Source organism: Vidua chalybeata, chromosome 1, assembly GCF_026979565.1.
Source record: "Vidua chalybeata isolate OUT-0048 chromosome 1, bVidCha1 merged haplotype, whole genome shotgun sequence".
Classification (NCBI taxonomy): Eukaryota; Metazoa; Chordata; class Aves; order Passeriformes; family Viduidae; genus Vidua; species Vidua chalybeata.
The window spans coordinates 45,487,714-45,503,707 of NC_071530.1; the positions used below are offsets into that span (position 1 = coordinate 45,487,714).

The 15,994-nt window shown below is 46.6% G+C and overlaps 1 protein-coding gene across 1 annotated transcript; it reads left to right on the forward strand.

Moving 5' to 3' along the window:
* Positions 1 to 1,843: 1,843 nt before the first annotated feature.
* On the forward strand, positions 1,844 to 15,434 carry TGM4 (transglutaminase 4). Its single transcript, XM_053947376.1, has 14 exons — positions 1,844 to 1,909; positions 5,165 to 5,344; positions 5,469 to 5,572; positions 5,892 to 6,021; positions 6,665 to 6,783; positions 8,107 to 8,214; positions 8,775 to 8,949; positions 9,458 to 9,596; positions 9,862 to 9,965; positions 11,226 to 11,477; positions 12,124 to 12,471; positions 13,779 to 13,948; positions 14,395 to 14,531; positions 15,091 to 15,434. Exons 1-14 carry the CDS (start codon positions 1,894 to 1,896, stop codon positions 15,230 to 15,232), a joined length of 2,124 nt encoding a protein of 707 aa, XP_053803351.1. The 5' UTR covers positions 1,844 to 1,893; the 3' UTR covers positions 15,233 to 15,434.
* The last annotated feature ends 560 nt before the right edge of the window (positions 15,435 to 15,994 follow it).

Genomic DNA, 15,994 nt, shown 5'->3' on the forward strand with positions numbered 1-15,994 from the left:
ATCTTTCCTTGAACTCTGAGGTTTAAAGTGAGGGTCAGGACAAGCACACTGCTGAAATCAAAGTTTTGAAAAACTCCACAGGACTGGAAGTATGACTATTCCTGGTGAATACATGCCCTGCTTCCCTTGCTCACCCTCCAGCACACATCTAGGACATTTTTTTTTCAGAAGCTAAGTGTTAACAACATAAATCTGTCCCTGATTGCAAAAAATCTGTAATTTTGCTGTAGGATTATTGTGTCAACACAATTTAAGATGCCTCCAACCAAGTATAGAATGATGTATAAAACAGGTTGAGACTGGATTAGGAAGCTACTGTCAGTGACTTCAGCTGATGTGGATTACTCTTGCTGCAGTTAAGTGGAAACCAGTAAAATACATCATAAATGTTCAGATTACATGCATTACTGGTTATGTTGTTTTACTGACATTCCGTGTATACTTTACTTCATCCCATACTGCTTCTAAACAAAAACTCTAGGAGGAAGGAAATGCAGAATAAAAGCAATACGGAAAGGTAAATCAGGGCTGCAGTGATTTTGTCAATAGTGAAATACGTTGTTGCCAGCGCATTGTCTGGTGCTGAATGGTGAGTGATGCTCCATCTGCTAAGAACATTGGTGGTTCAGATGTTCTTGCAGATGTCCTGTGAGATTATGGATGTGTGCTGAACCTTCAGTGCCCTGTGGTGCCCTCGTCATGCTCTCAAGCAGTGACATGTTCGGAGGGTGGTATCGGCTAACTCAGCTCCATGTTTGCACCAAGGGAAACAGTCCTCCTAAAGGAAATCCCTTCTTACCTAAACCAGTGGAGAAAAGTTGGTGCCTTTGAAGGCTTCCACAGGGAGATCCTCTTTAGGAAGAACCTACGTTTAAATGTGGTAGCCTTGCAAATAGAATTGTACGTTGCTGACCCCTGGGCTGCTGCCATTGAGGGAGGCATCAGGAGGCTGAGGCTTCTCCCACAGCTGAGCCACCTCTACATTTCTGGGTGCCTGGGGACATTTGTATCTCTTTCTGGATACTGTGCCCGTGTCACTGGTGGCCTGTACACCATGAGCTCTCCTCTCTGTGGTGTAGACTCATCTCTCCATCGCTGGTCACCCTGAGGACCAGGGTGGCAGTGGGGCATATGGGGTTCAACCATGTCCTGGTAGAGACCTTTGGCAGAGCTGCCAGCAAAGAGCAGCCAGCAAACAGCTCCTGTTCCACCACATTTGTTTCTTCTGCTGGACATAGCCTGATTCTCCTCCTTCCTACTCAGTGCTCCCCCTTGACGTCCACCTCATCCTGTAAGGAGGGGGCCAGTGCTAGGATCCTTCAGCTTTTCAACCCACATATGTAAATGCTGGATTTTAGCCCACGGCTCCAAGTATTTCTGTCCCAAATGTGATGACAGAAACCTCATTAACTTATAAGAATGTTAGACTGGTTCTAATGGGGAACTCTGTTCTCCTAAGGATTAAAAGTTTGTGCGCTTCCTTGTAAAGTTAGCCCTGAAGTTGCAGTCCTGGTGACCTGGATATTAGGGCATAGGTGAATTCTTGTTACTCACCTAGCCCATGATTTTACTGTTTGTCACTGGAGGGTCTGTCCACTTGTCATCTGATTATGCAAATTCACCTGCCATGTGAGTCGGGATTTAAGTTTCGCTGTTTTTCAGGATCTGACTATGTGCAGAGGGAGTTGTAGTCTTTTTTTTTTTTTTTTTCCTCTACTTCCTTTCTCTAAACACCACCCCTTGGCAGTGGACCTGCTGATACCTCAGAGCAAGACACAGATAAAAAGGGCAGCTTGTCTTCCTTCTCCACACTCAGAAGCAAGTGGCAGAGACTGCTCAGGAGTTTGGAAGCTGGCATTGCAAGCATCTCGGGTAGAAACTCTGACAAAAACCATGATCAGCAACACTGGTGAGTTTTTAATGCTTGACATATGTTAGGTGTGAAGTTTGGCAAGTCTCCTGCAGGGAGGATGGTAGCTCCAGAGGTTCTCAGCCCTCTGACTGCCATGGGTGACACCTTGAGAAAAGAAGTTTTGGTGCCAGCACAGCTCACAGGGGATCAGTTTGCTCTGGCTGTGCAAATTCTGCTTTTGACAGATCGGTAAACTATCTGCAAGACACGGCTCATTTTTCATCACTGTTCTTCAACCTGTAGATATCTGGTTCTGCCAGTGATAATGGGAAAGAAATGCAGCTCTTTTAAACTTGTTCCACATCAATGTTAAAATAATTTCTTTCTTTCAGTCTACTTTATCATGTAGATTATTGCTCTTTAGAGATGGCTGATAGCATCTGGTGGAAGTTTCAAAATAACCGAAAGGAGGATTTATTTGGGCTTGAGCTCTGTCTCATGGCTGTCCTGCCTGCCCTGTTGTCAGGAGATCCTGCACCTACCTAGAAATGTGCCTGGGTCACTCCTGCAGCAGCTGCTGAACCAGCACCACTGGCCAGCTTAGCCCCAGAATGCCCAAAACCCCTGGGGTTTGGGATGTAGCTGAGCAGATGCACATGTGGGCTGGGTGGTGCCTGCAGCAGAGTTGGGAGCAGGTCTCCATGGCTTTCAGGAGGGGAGGGGTGTTTTAACACCACTCTGAGTCCCTCAGTTTCAAACCTCTGTACTCTGAGTGTGGATGAGCTGAAATTTTCCGGGAAGTCTTGGACTGCAGCATCTTTGGGATGTGATCTCACATCTCTGGGTTGTGCATGAGTGTTTGCCTGGAGGCTGGGCAAAAATCAGGAGTAAATGCAGGTATCCAAATTATGCTCTCTCTTGAAAAACTACAGTTCTCATCCCAATTCCCTTCTGTCCTTCTGAGCAGCCCTTGTTCCCAGGCAGGCAGCGATGCAATGGGCCTTGTGGGTTAGCGTGGAAAGAGCTCTATAAAGGATAAATCATGGAACTAGGCAACAAAATACTGCCTTGATTTTTTTTTCTATTAAAAAAGGAAAAGAAATCTGACAGAATTTGAGGTTTGGGTTTGCTTCTGGCCTGGCCCAGGAATGAGCACAAACATGACTGCCTCTTGCAGCCTGAGCCTCTGTCCTGTCCGTTCTAGGTATACTCAGCTCTTCTATAAATCATGAATTTCTGTGTTGGCAAACCAAGGTGTCTGCAGGCAGGCAGACACAGGGTGTATGGGGGCCCAGCTCCATGCCCAGGGCAGGAAGACAAAAGCAGCAGGTGAGAGTTGCCCAGGGAAGACAAGCTGCGGCCAAGCCCCCTCAGATGTGGTGATGGGTGCGCCACTGGCTCACTCTGAGGCATTCCTTGGCACAGGACACCATGCCAGTCAGGTCACAGGGTATCACAGGTGTGTTTGCACAGGAATAAATGCAGCACAATTGACAGGCAGCGCTGAGTGGAGACAGATCTTTGGCACAGCACTCAGCACGGTCAGGCCATATTCTAGGGCAGCTGTTGTCAGTGAATCTTCCCTGTGCATCCTCAACATCACTAGTGGTGTCCGGAAATGGGATGGATATGCAGTCACTAAGTTAAGAAATGCTGGATGGATGGATTTCCTTGGGCCCTTTCCCACGTGTATCCTATGTGTTCAACTCTCATATCCCTTTGCACCCTTCTCCCAGGACCAAGGCTTTCTGGTATCTTCTCAGCCCAGCACCAGGGTTTTTCATAAAGAACAAGGTTGAGCAGCTTTAGTGTTTGGAGATTTCTTAATGCTGAGGAAGATGCACTTCCTCTTTATCCTCAAGAGGGTTAAGCAGCTAGCTCCAGCTGAAATTTTTTAACATAAATGCACACACACCCCATTGCGCAAAATATCAGCCCAAGGCTGGCAACTGGCATGCAGCAAGCAAACAAAAAGCACTCAAATATTAAGTTGGTTATCAAAAGATGCTGGTCAGTTTTAAGTCTATTTGTTGTGCCAATTATATCTGGTATGTAATTAAGATAAATATGGTTTATATATTTACTAAGAAGAAATACACAGAGGTATGGTGGGGATCCATGGGTGGTCGGTTCTGTTTACTCAGGGCTGCACAGCACAGGTTGCAGTAGGAAGCGTGCTGCTGATTTCAGCCTGCCCTGGGACTAGCCCTGCATGTGGCATCTCTCACATCACAACAGCTACCAGCAGATTCCAGCCTCTTCTGTGTTAGGGATGGCTCTTGTTGATACTCAGATTAACATGGTTGCCAGGTACCATGCAAATCTGTCAAGACATTTGGTGAATTAATCTCTTCAACCATTATGCTTTTGACTTGCTAATATCAAAGTTACCGTAACCCGTTTTTGCCTCTCCCTTGTCTTCATCTGAATCACTCATGAGAAAAGTGCTTATGAGGCATTGTTACTCCCTGCTGTTCACACGGAATTCATCCTTTGAGGATATTTAATGGGCAGGTACAAGACATAAACGCTACCGAAGAAATACAGCTCAGCCACATTCCAGCATGCTCTGGCTTTTCCTGTCACAACTGGGCAGCCTGCCAAAGCCTGATGCAGTGACCCCCAAATCTCCATCATCATTCAAAGATGAGGGCTTTCTTTTTGCTCAAGTGTATCATTGGGTTGTGCCTCTCAGAGCTCCACTCCTATGCCAACTGGCATGCAGCCCTGAACCACAAGCACAGAGATGCTGAAGCTTTTCCTCGTCCTAATCCCATCCAGAGTTGTGGGAGAGGAGGCAGTCATTTTAAATGCTGTGTCTTAAAAATCAACTGCTGTGTTGGGAATGAATGGGAGCAAGGCAGTTGCAAAGGATTCTTGCTGGAGAGTAAATCTCTGCTGAAGCCAAATGGGAAAAGCAACCCCCTTGAAGGGGGGCAGTGCTCTGTGGTGAGTGTTCTACAGCAGTCCATCCAGAGCAGGGACAAGCTCCTGCCTTGCCCTCTGACTATCCAGCCCTGAGCTGCTGTGACATGATTCTGCCTCGTCCTCCCTCCATGTCTACCCAGGGGGTCTGAGGTTCACCTCTGGGTATTTTCTTTAAATTTTTAAAAATTTATTTTATTTTATTTTATTTTATTTTATTTTATTTTATTTTATTTTATTTTATATTGTCTCTTGTAACAAGATCTCTTGTTACTCTAGATATTTTGATGACTCACAGGGCTGCATTAAGAAGAAGAAAACTGTCTTTACTGAGAAAATTCCCATCCCTTCTTTTTCCTTTCTCCTTTTCTCCTAATGTTTTTCCAGAGACCAGTCTGAGGGTCACTGAGATTGACTTTCTGAAGAGAGAGAACACGCAGCAGCATCACACGGATGGGTACAACATCAAGAACCTGGTGGTGCGGCGCGGGCAGCCCTTCCAGGTGCAGGTCAGCCTCAACAGGGAGCTGAGGGCTGACGACAAGCTGTCCCTGCGCTTTGGCATTGGTAAGCAGGAGTCCCTCTGTGGCCACCAGGCAAAGCCAGAGAGCCCCGAGATCATCCAGCTGCCTCTTCCTGGCACTGCAGACCTGTGCAACCCTCACACATATTGTCTTGGGTTTGCTTCTAGGTGAAAATCCAATGAAAAACAGGGGGAGCCTGCTGTCACTGAAACCAGAGCGGGAGGATTTAAATGGGTGGAAAATCTCTGTTGTCAAGAAGAATGGCAAAGAGGTAAAGCCTGTGGGCAAGGGGCCCAATGCCCAATACCAAGCCCATCAGAAGCTACAGAGCAAAACATCCTCAAACCTCCTTCCTGCTTTCCCTTAGTTCTATGATTTTAGATGGGCAGCAGTCTTGTCCTGCTCGGTCCATTGCTCCCCCCATGCACAGGCAGGCTTCACCCTATTCCACTGCCTTCCCCTCTTTCCCTGCAGGGATCTCCATGGCCCCCAGCTTTGCCACTCATCCAGTTCTGTGGCACTGTGTTTGTACCATGTGTGTGGCCATGGTGGGGTGTCCCTCAAGCCATCTCTCCTTCTTGTATCCTCAGTGCCTGCTGTCTGTCACCAGCTCACCCAATGCCCCTGTGGGAAAATACAACCTGCATGTGAAGACTGGTACTAACATTTACACGCCTGAAAATGGTGTCATCTACCTTTTGTTCAATCCTTGGTGTGAAGGTGAGTGGTCCTGCAACTGGGAGTGATAATTACTCCTACCAGGGATTGTCCCAGATGGAATTTTGCCTCATATTTTCCCTATTCTCTTTCTTACGTACATTGCTTTTTCCCCACAAAACACTGTAAGCAGCATCCTCATGGAGAGAGTGGGAAGCTGGGCAATAGCAATGATCCAGCTCCTCATTGGAATGTCTCCGGGACATAGAGTGACATCTATCTGTCACATCTGTTTGCACCTCTGTATCATCCCGCTCTGTTTCCATGAGCCAGCCAAAGATTAACTGAGAGAACTGGGTTGGCTTAAAATCCAGAAAAAAATAAGCAGAATAAAAAATTGTGTGGTTGGTGGGCACCAGTTCCCCAGTTCTCTCTGCTGTATACCTAGTAGTCTACAGTGTTCAGAAATAAGATTTTTGCAATAATAAGGGTTGTCACATAGCAATGGACCTACAGGAGGAAATTAAAGATTAGTGTTATAGGAAATTCTTTCATGATAGGAGCAAAAAAATGGGAATGCTGCATGGTCATCTGTTGGTGTGAATGTTGCAGATCCTTGGTTACCCCAGTTTAGCTTTCCATGGAAAATTTCATATAGGGTGTGCAAACCACCTGACATCTGAGGGTTTGGGATTTTTTTCTGCAGATGATGTTGTCTACATGGCCAATGAGGCAGAGAAGGAGGAATATGTGCTCAACGACACCGGCTACATCTATGTTGGGTCTGCATACAGCATCTATGACAGGCCCTGGAATTTCGGGCAGGTAAAACACAGCTGTCTTGTCAGCCCTGTTACCCTTCTTCATCCCTTCGGCATGAAGCCCATGAGTAGCTCAAAGTGCTGGAATGACCCTGCCAGCTTCACTGGGAGGGCTCACCTGCTCAGAGTAATCTACGTGCCTACGTATGTTCCCCACCCAGAGCTGGAGAACAGGGTTTAGTGGCACATTTATAGTCAGATCATGTGACCCCCTGGTAAAGGATGTGGAAACTTGGGACAGGGTATTTCTGATGGAAAAAATTCCCATACGGGAATTCCTGCTCTCATGCAACTGTAGGTGCTGTTAGTCAGCTAATGAGACATATGGAGAGGGCTGATGGGGGAAAAAAATCTGATTTACATGTTGTATCATATTCAGGAATAAAAAGGGTAAAATTACTGGCAGAGATGATCACCTTTCAAGTGGTGCCTTCACTGACAGCTGTGTGCAGGACACCATCAGACACTCTCTCAGGAAGGGTGTTCCTGCACGCTGCCTCTGAGGTAACTCCAGAGAAGCGGAATGTCAAGGGCTAGAGATAAGAAGTGGATACCAGAGCAGATTTATTTGTACCTGGTAGAAAGCACACAGGCACTCAAGCAGAGTATCCTGCACTCTATCCAGACAGAAATCCCCACCAAAAAATGTTCAGATCTGGAGCTTTTGTTTTGTTTTTTGTTTTGTTTTGTTTTGTTTTATAAGTCTACAATTTTTGCAGGATATCTGCAGAATATGTATCTGCAGGATATACATAGCCCAACAAAGGTGCTCACAATGATGCCTTTAAACAAAAGGGGCCAAAAGGCATCATCTGTACGGCTGTTCCTATCCTAATATTTATCCTGCTGTTAAGCAATGAGAATTGATATTGATATTCTGACAAGCTTCATTGGATCATATGTTTGACATCTTTCTGAAGTGGACCTCAGGGAGCTTTATCAGCAATTGCTAATTAGCAATCTTTGTTGTAATAATTAGCATTTATGTAACTTTCTTTTTTCCAAGGTTCATTTTGTACCTATGTCAATAGAATAAATATCAGTAGAGATCTTAAATTTTCATTACTCTTGTGAGTAATTTCAGAGTAGCAGGGAGATGACGTTGGTGACTTTTGTGCACAGAAGGAAAGATTGCTGGGTCACGTTCCAACTGTGTTCGCAAGACACTCGAGACAGGCTTTTTTGTTTTCCAAGGCTGGGTTTCATTTTAGTCCTTGTTTGGAGAGAACAGCTTTGGGAAGGCCCACAGCCTTGGAAATTCAATATCACAAGCAAATTCTACTTTAGAGTGGCATATAAAAATATCTCCATTTTCTCTCCAAAACAGTTTGAGGAATTCATCTTGGATGCCTGCATGTATCTGCTGGACAAAAGTAAGCTCAGTCTGACTGAGAGAAGGGATCCGGCACATGTGTCCAGAGCCATGTCTGCTTTGGTAAGCCTCTCTCAGTGAAGTGCTTTGCCCCTTCATGTCTTCCCTCATCCTTACTTGCTCTTCTTTCCCTGGGACCATGAACACCATTTCAGGAGGCATCTGAAAGGGATTCCTTTGGGAAACTGCAAGCAAATAGACATTAGAGGCATTTTTGGATGGAGGGAAGAGGCAAACAAAAATATAGCACGTTTCCATCTCCAAAACTTGCAGCTGCCCCAGTGGTTGTCCTTTCTCATCAGCTGTGTTGGTGGGGCCAACACAAGGGGTTGTGTTTTGGGCCGGTAGCTACTCTCTGTGGTGGGACCCTTTTGGAGCCCTGTGGTTTAAGACAAAAGATGCAGAGTTAATTTTTACTGCCCTCAGCAGAGATGCCACCTTCCTCTAGATACCCAGGTGGAGTCCTTCTAACCAGAGGAGCCCCCAGCCAGGACCAGTAGCTTTGATGGCTGTGGAGCACCTGGGAAGCCACAGGGCAGGCAGAGGTCCTGGGGTTTAAGCCTCATTCAGCCTCATCCGTTTATTTTTCTCCTTTGTGTGTGTGTGTATGTGTGTGGCCACAGGTTAATGCCAATGATGACAACGGAGTCCTGCTGGGGAACTGGTCAGGGAATTACATCAGTGGAACATCCCCTATGGATTGGATTGGGAGTGTCACGATTTTGCAGAAGTACTACAAAACCAAGAAGCCGGTCCGTTATGGCCAGTGCTGGGTCTTCGCAGGAGTCCTCAATACAGGTGAACAGTGAACAGTGACTCGCCTCCCTTCTCTGACACCCCAGTTACTGTGCTAGTAAGCCAAATTACTGTGCCTCTGAGCAACAGAGGTGGCAGGGTCTGTCTGTAAGCAGAGGCTGAGGGAGCCAGGACTGCTCAGCCAGAAGAGAAGACTTTGGGGGTCTGATCCTTGTGTGTAAATACTGGACAGGAAGGAGTGGGGCACAGACAGGCTCTTCTCACCAATGCCCAACGACAAGAGCAGAGGTGATAGGCACAGCCTGAAACATGGGAGGTTCTGTCTGAACCTGGGAAAACAGCTTTTTTCACTGTGAGGGTGACCAAGCACTGGCACAGGGTGCCCAGCGAGGTTATGGAATCTGCATCCTTGGAGATGTTCAAAAGCCATCTGGACACAGTCCTGAGCACCTGCTCTAGAAGAGCCTGGGTGGTCAGAGGGGTCAGATGAGAGGATGCCCGCCAGTCTGAGGGATTTTGTGACCCTGTGTTTTGTCTGTCTGTGCTGCAGTCATGCGTTGCCTGGGAGTGCCATGCCGCTGTGTGAGTACCTTCGATGCGGCCCATGATACGGAGGAGAACCTGAGAGTTGACGTTTACCTGAATGAAAAAGGAGAAAAGCTGAACTCATTGTCCTTCGACTCTGTCTGGTACTGCCAAATGAGGCTAATGCTTCCTATACCCTATGCTGCCTTGCAGTGCCCCATTTCCCAGCCCCAGCAATTCCTTTGAAAATTTCACTACTGCTTGGGGTTTGTTGCCCAGGAGAGAGAGAGAGAGAAAAAGCCAGGGGTTTCACAGTGTTACCTGCAAGTACCCATTAAATCTGCCCTTACTAAAGGATTAAGAGAGGAGATCATGACTCTTCAGGCTGTAAAGACTCACTCATTTTCTTTCCAACCCAAATGAACACAGGAACTTCCACGTGTGGAATGATGCCTGGATGAAGAGAACAGATGTGCCAAATGGGTTCAGTGGCTGGCAGGCAATTGATTCAACCCCTCAGGAGCAAAGTCAAGGTAGGATTTGTTTAGAAAGGCTCTTCTGCAACTCCTGAGGGAGGCAGGGACATTTTGTGTGAAAAACATGCATCCCGGTCAGCAAACCAGGTACCCCCACACACAACTTCATGTACCAGGGCAGTGTCACTGTAAAACAGCTCACTCCTGCCACCTCAGCCCAGGATGGAAGGAACAGCATTTCTTGGAAGGCACAAAACCAACCATGTGGGAATGTGAATGAATGCTGTTTCAGAGGTTAGAGGACATCTAAGTCATTGGGGTCATGAACCTGTTCATTGGTAGATGAGAGGAGTGACCACCAAAATTGGTGACTACACTCCCTGCACGGGTTCAGGGAATTTGAAGGTGGGAAAAACCCAAAAGGTTAATCCTCAGGGAAGTGCAGAAAGTGGAATATTGCCTAGAGATCAAACACAGGTATCTGGACACAGCTGACTTCATAACCTGATACTGAAATTAGCTAAGGAAGAAACTTTCTAACAAAATTTTGAAGCATTAGAAAGCAGGTATTTGTTATTGCAGCACACTGGACACACAGAGGGTATTTCCTCTGATTGGGTGTATCATGAAACTTTACAACAAGATATTTATTCCATCATGGTCATACATATTCATTAGAGTGTACTTTCTGGCTAATACATAAACATCACTTCTTCTAGAACTAATTTGCTTGCATCTGCCTCTTACTGGAAGGCCTTTTATGATGCTGGGGAATCATCTGAAGGGGTCCCTGGTGGTCGTACTCACTAAATACCCCCAGTGTTACAGAAGACCTTGCCTTGAACTTCTCTTAAAGCACGTGCTTTGTTTCTTGTCACATAACATTGCCACAAAAACCATTATATTCCTCATTATCTGTTTATCCACTGGTTCCAGCTATGTTCAGCATCCTGTGTGCCAACTTTTACATTCTTTTATCTACTTCTTTAAAACACATTGCCTATGTTTGGACAAGGCATTGTTATGTTCTGTTCTTTTTATCAAACCAAGCTGTGGCTTTCTAACCTGAAAATTACCTAAGTGAGGGGAAACGTGCAAAAGCTCCTACCAGACCTTGGTCATCTCTAAAAAATTCCCAAGCAGCTGTGGCATAAATGAGAGGTTTTGGAGTTCATCACTGAGTTGGAGGGCTGTTTACTGCTAAGTGTCAACTGCCATGGCCACAGATTCCTGCTTGAGTGTTGTCTGAGTGTGTAGCAAAAACTGGAGTCACTGCTGGTGTTTGGAAAATCAGCTGGTATTGAATGCCCTTTCTAGGTCGTTTCCAGTGTGGCCCATGCCCAGTGAAGGCTGTCCGGGAAGGAGATGTGTACTTGCCCTACGACGCCAAGTTCGTGTACGCTGAAGTGAACGCTGACAGAGTCTACTGGGTCGTCAAGAAGGTGAATGGCAAGGACAAATACTTCAAGGTCGGCACGGAGACCCAAGCCATTGGCAAGAACATCAGCACAAAAGCCGTGGGGCAGAACAGGCGGGAAGATATCACCCGGGAGTACAAGTACCCTGAAGGTAACTGCCCCCATCCTCTAACGTAGTGCCAAACAGGAGACCTCGACCATGCAGGTCATCCCACAGCACGTGTTATTTCCAGGAGAAAACTGCAGGAGTAGCTGCAGTGGCAAACTCAGCCTAAGGCCTGGAGGCAGCACTGCTCCTGGGCATCCTCATGCCCGCAGTGACACCTATAGGCTGCTTCTCAGGGACACAAGCAAGCTTCCAGACAGTGAAAGAAATGGGCTGACTGATGGACCTAGCTGTCACACTGACCTTTGCTTTATTTCTTAGTTTCTTCATTTTGTCTTTCCATTCCCCAAACCATTTTGGGAAAAAAAAATCCCAGATTTCCTCCTCACAGTTCTCAAGATCCAGCCATGTTGTCCTAGACTGTTAAACCCTTCTCAGTGAGGAGGGGAAAAATATCAGACTGAAATATTTAAGAGTATCCATCCTCTAAATTGTCTCTTTCAGGAAATTGTTGCAGTCCAGAATGCTACAGTTAGATTTGGTGGTAGCATAAACCAAGAAGTTGTTCTGAGCAGAGGCTGGAGCTGCTCTGACATCCTCTCTGCTTATCAGCAAAAGCATAAATAAAGGGAAGATAGCTCTGGGTGAGGAGACTGAGATACAGCTCTCACCCATATTTCTCTTCATCCAGGCTCCAAAGAGGAAAGGATGTCTATGCAAAGAGCTTACAGCTTCATACGCCCTTCGGGATTGATGCCTCGTTCAGGCTATGCTTCGACTATGCAGACACTAAGCAGCAACACTGAGCCTTTGGTCCCAAAGGAGCCAGTCACTGAGACTGGGCTCCACCTCGAGATAACCAATACAGAACCTTTGCATCCTGGCAATCCCCTTGAAATGGCCATCACAGTGAGGATCTCTGCTCCTGGGAACTGGACCGTTAACCTTACTGGCTCCTGCCAGCTGCAGTACTATACCGGAAAAGTTCAGGCCAATCTTGGAACTATCAAGGAGACCATCAATCTTGAAGGCCCATCTGGTAAGCACAGAAAGCTTGCTGTGTTCTGTAGATTAATTTACTGTGGCAGTCTGGTGTTTGTACTGGCTCCACTGTAGACCAGTGTATGGCTCTGTAATTTGTGAAGAGCAGAAATTGCCTGCCTACAACCTACCTCCCTCTTCACTGCATTTGGAAGTCTCAGTTACAGAACTGGGGTCCCTCTGTAGCAGGGACCAAAACATGAAGGCCCTGCTGCAGCTTCAAGGAGGTGATTAGGCATACATCAGTGTGGGCAGACAGAGGTTTTCATGGCGTGAGCGAGGTGTGCTGAAGCATCTCCCTCTTGTCCTCACTGTCTGAACATCAAAGATGTCACCACAGGCTTTGTGTGCATCCATGTGGATTGGATCCCTCACAGGATTTAGGTGGCTGGAATTTTCATCCTTTTTTTGTTCTTCTGTTTGCTAGTCTAATTTGGGTGGTGGGAATGCTGGTGAGTGTTATTTTCTGAATTCTTTGCCCAAGCAAATTCCCACTTCATGACTGCCTGCCTAGCTGATCCCAGGAGCTGTTTGTTGCTGTGCTCTGCACATCTTTGAGTAACCTGGGTTGTATTTTTGATCCCAAACAATGTAACTGAAATTTACTAAACAAGATTAACGAGTGATAAACAATTAACAAAAAGAAATCTTTGCTGTTGATGAGCGCTGAGTGTTTTCACTCATACATTGTTGCTGTCAAAATGCAGCAGGGCAGGACATAAAGGTAGCCCCATATATACATGCATGCATACATACATACATACATATATACACTTAGGGAAAAGGACAAGCATTTCTTATTTTATTCCCAGAAGCCAGGAAGCTTTGCAACTAAAGCAATGCTCAAGCACCAGCATTGCTGACTTTGTGGCTTTTCTGAGACACTGGAAGTGTCCAGGCAATTATATATAAAATCTGAAGTGAAAGGAAAGCTAGCAATTTTACAGCAGGCAGAGAAACTCTCAGGGGTGCAGGCTTAGATGTACCCAACCTCCTGCTCCTCTGTCTCCTCCTGAGTGCTGGAACAACCAGGGATGAGGGCTGCTGAGGTGATGGATGTGAGCCCAAGCCAGTGTTTGTCTGAGCAGGGCAATGGTGGGACTCAGCCAGCCTTCCCATGGGCTGCGTGTGCCAGGTACCACCCACTCAGCCAGGGCTTCTCCCCACAGGGACTGAAGGGAAAGCAGAATGGACTCAGCAAATCTGGGTCATGCCACACTCTGGGACACCAGCCACCAGAGCTGACTTTGCCACCCAATTTCTGGGCATATGATGAAGCATCAAGTTGTGTTTTCTTTCCTGCAGAGATGCAGATCCCCCTGAAAATAGCACCTGATGCATACATGAAGACACTGTCCTCCGTGGAAGATGAAGTGCTCATCCTTGTCACTGCCATTGCCGAGGTCAAGGAAACAAATGACAAACTCACCAAGGAGACCTCAATGAGATTCGAGTATCCCCCCATCACTGTCCAGGTGAGGCAGCTGCCAGCTGGGCTCCAGGAGGACAAGGGTTAAAGCTCTTCTCACTGCAGCACCACGGTGGTGCTAGCATTCCCAGGGGGATCTCCCAAACATCTGCCTCCTAGGATGCTCAGTTATTGGCATCTTACTTGGCTATTCAACATTCATTTGAAGGTTGAAAGCGGCCATGAAATTTAAGTCTTATTACTGCCCCATCTAAAAGGGGAAGGCAGGGGATGCTGGAGGGAAGAGGATGGGAGCGGGCAGTTTGTACAGGGCCCATCTCCAAGCCCACAGCTCTTCCTCCTGAAGCAAAAATGTGTTAAGAAACCAGCTGGGAAAACACAGTGCTTCAGTGTCCATGCTGGTGGTGAGCAAACCTTCAGCAGCTCTGGCATCTTTATTACCCTCCTAATCCCCAGTCTTTGGGTCTGTTTCTCTCTTTCCTCCTCTACCAGATGCCAGAAACAGCCAAACTGTACAATGACTTCAACTGTGCATTCATCTTCAAGAACAAGCTGAATGTGACACTGGAAAACTGCAAGTTGCTGGTGGAGGGCTTGGGCATATTTAAGATGACAACATTTGAGCAGGGGTAAGGAGCCAATGAAAGTACCATAGCAGGACTCTTGCTTTGTGGTTTTTTTTTTTTTTGTTTGTTTGTTTTTTGTTGTTGTTGTTTTTTGGGGGTTTTTTTGGGTTTTTTTGGGGTTTTTTTGTTTGTTTGTTTTGGTTTTTTTTAATATCCTTGAAGAAGCAGTTAGGGGATTTGTAGTAAGAGGGACCTTTGCTAGCTGTGTTTGAAACTGCAGCACATCGGGCCAGAAACACCCACACAGCAGTTGACAGGCTCAGGGCAGACAGGTATGACAGGGACTCACCCCATGCTCCTGCAGTGCTGCCCAACAAGTGTGAGCACAGCTGCTTCCTTCAAAGCTGGTGTTTCAGCAGTATGGGGAACTCCGGGGAAGGTCCCCAGGATCACTGGGACCACCAGGCAGTACCACCATACCAGGCTCCATTTGCTGCAAATTGGTCATGGGGGAAGGGGAATACCCACCCTAAACACATGCAGTGACTATTCCTTTAAGAGAAATTATTCAAAATAACCCTAATTCATGCTGGGACTATTTTGGTTTTTCCTTTGTCCTTAGGGATATAATGCCTGGCAGGATCATGAAGTCTGAAATAATATGCACTCCAACAAGACTAGGAGAGAAGAAAATTGTAGCCAAGCTGATCTCAAACCAGATCAAAGGGATCTCTACAGAGAAGGGCATCTTCATCACCAAGTAGGACTGGTGCCTTGTCAGCGTGCAAATGTTGGCCTTTGCTAAATGTATCGCATCACTGGGCACTTCTTGCCTTCTTGATTACTGCACAGTACTTTTAAAGTAAAGAGCAAAAATGCCATAAAGCTAAGGGAATTAAATTGGCTTAAGGGCACAGTTGCATTGACTGCAGTTAATTGTGATTCAATAAAGATCGTGAAAATTGACTATGTGATTTGTTTTGATGATATTGTCACATTGGGACGGCTCTGGACCCACAAGGGGATGTTCCCATCTCAGACCAGGGACTGGAGCTCGTGTTGGTAACAGCTTCAGCCAGAGATGGGTGTGAGCCTGGGAGGGGCAGCAGTGCTGTGGTCCTACCAAGGGCTGCTGTGCAGCTCAAGGAACATTTCAAGCAAATCCCTCCTGGGCAATTCCCTCTCCTCCCAGCTTAATCTGGGAAATGTACCAGCACGTGCCTTTCCTTGTCTTTAGAGCTCAGAAAGAGCAAACCCAGCACAGTCTCCGCAAGCACCATTCTTCATATATCTTCCTATCCCACTTCTTTTGGGGCTTTTCAGGCATTTTTGGAAGAGGTGCCATCTCCAGCAGCATTCATTACTAGTGGTTCCCTAGAAATGCACCACCTATATTTTTCCCCTTCCACTCTGAATGCTGCTGGACTACAGAAGAACCTCGATGGCAGTGTTCATCAGGAGCTCTTCCAGCCATAGTCACATTGGAGAAGACAACAGCTGTGCACAGCTGGAGCCCACCGCTGCAC